At 50.1% G+C, this 1,747-nt stretch overlaps 1 protein-coding gene across 1 annotated transcript in view; it reads right to left on the reverse strand.

Moving 5' to 3' along the window:
• LOC109839053 (elongation factor 1-alpha-like) overlaps nucleotides 297-1,747 on the reverse strand; it is a 35,466-nt gene continuing 34,015 nt past the window's right edge. The window contains exon 7 of the mRNA XM_020407487.1: nucleotides 297-362. Within this exon, the coding sequence (XP_020263076.1) occupies nucleotides 297-362 (66 nt within the window). The remainder of the gene's footprint in view (nucleotides 363-1,747) is intronic.

Raw genomic sequence — 1,747 nt, forward strand, 5'->3', positions numbered from 1 at the left:
ACACTGGAAATAAGATATGGGGAACATCCTCTCCATATTGGGCAAGAAAAGGTTGCGGTCCCCAACTTTCCGCAACCACTTATAGTCCCCATCATAAGCAGTGCTGGCGTCGAAGTCAACAAAGTCCCCGAAAAGATATCCAGGTTTGACTATTGGCTTACGGCTTGGGCTTTCAAGTCGGGCGTCCGTAACCAATGTCCTAAGAGTGTCGGAAGAAGCTTGGGTAATTAATTCTATGCGACTCTTCTCCGTAATTCGGAAAACTGGGAGTTCTTGGCGTGAGCTAAAGGCCATCTTCATGTCCGCACCACCTTCATGCCCAAAATGGTGGCGAAAAAGAAGAGGTTCACTGGTATGGCGCACTGCAAAAGGAAGAAGAAAGTTAGATAACTCAAAAGCAAGACTCAGACGCGAGGGTCGAACCCCGCGTCAGATAAGTTCAGACGCGAATGTCGAACCCTGCGTCAGATAAGTTCAGACGCGAAGGTCGAACCCCGCGTCAGATAAGCTTGGACGCGAAGGACGAACTCCGCGTCAAAAAGTTCAGACGCGCAGGTCGACCCCCGCGTCAAAAATCTGAGATGCGGAGGTTGAACCCCACGTCAGAAATACCAAACGACGGAGTCCAGCCCCGCGTTATTGAAACGAGTTTCCTCGTTGATCTCAAGATCAGAACTTGCCGAAGCAAGTTTAATGGCCACGGAGGTCATACTCACCACCAATCAAAGGAAGCTGGGGCGGCACATCCGCCTGAGCAGCAGCGCCGCCGGCCGACGCTGACGATGCCGACCCTCGAGCGCGCGTTATTGAAACGAGTTTCCTCGTTGATCTCAAGATCAGAACTTGCCAAAGCAAGTTTAATGGCCACGGAGGTCATACTCACCACCAATCAAAGGAAGCTGGGGCGGCACATCCGCCTGAGCAGCAGCGCCGCCGGCCGACGCTGACGATGCCGACCCTCGAGCAGCAGCGGCATCGGATTTAGAAGCGACTGATTTCTTGGGTGCCATTAAATCTCGTCAGAGGAGGTGTACAGCGTTTCGCCGGAGATGAGAACGAAAATTTTTCGTTAAAATTTCAAGAAGAGTCGAATGACTCTTGATTTGACCTCTAGCGGTCTATTTATAGACAGCTATGAGCTGTCAAATCGTAACGGACGGGATTCGAGGCCATCAGCCCGCCCAAACTCGACCCTCGCGTTCGAGTTGTTTGAGCTTCCAAACGCGATGCCCACCTTCGCGTTCAAATTTCCCAACGCTGGGCTCACCCACGCGTTCCAATCCTCAAAGGCAGAAATTATCTCTGTGTTTGGACCGCTATGATAGCAGCTTCTTGACTACCAAGGCTACGACACAGCCCCAGATGAATAAAAGAAGAGCTAACAGCAATCGTCAAGGCGACCAAAGCCGGGAAGAAACAAACGACTCCACTGGGGAGTCTATTGGAGGAGTACAGATAGATTACAACCAACAACGGTGAAATCATCTGGCTCGATCAGACGGAGGGAGCAATCAATCCACTAAATTTTGGGATCCAAAGTATTCCGAAAATTCGTCCCAGTCAACCGCGAACTTTCGAAAACTTTGGAGGGGGTTCTGTAGGCTGTCTAAAAATCACAATAGATAGCCGATCCAAACAAGCTCCAACAATGGAAGTCACAATCAGACGACTTTCTAATCACTGTATTCGCAATTCTATAATCGCTACAAACACGGCCTCATTTCTGAGATGATTGATCTTGATGGCT

The sequence above is a fragment of the Asparagus officinalis genome, chromosome 4 (assembly GCF_001876935.1).
Source record: "Asparagus officinalis chromosome 4, Aspof.V1, whole genome shotgun sequence".
NCBI classification, from domain to species: Eukaryota; Viridiplantae; Streptophyta; class Magnoliopsida; order Asparagales; family Asparagaceae; genus Asparagus; species Asparagus officinalis.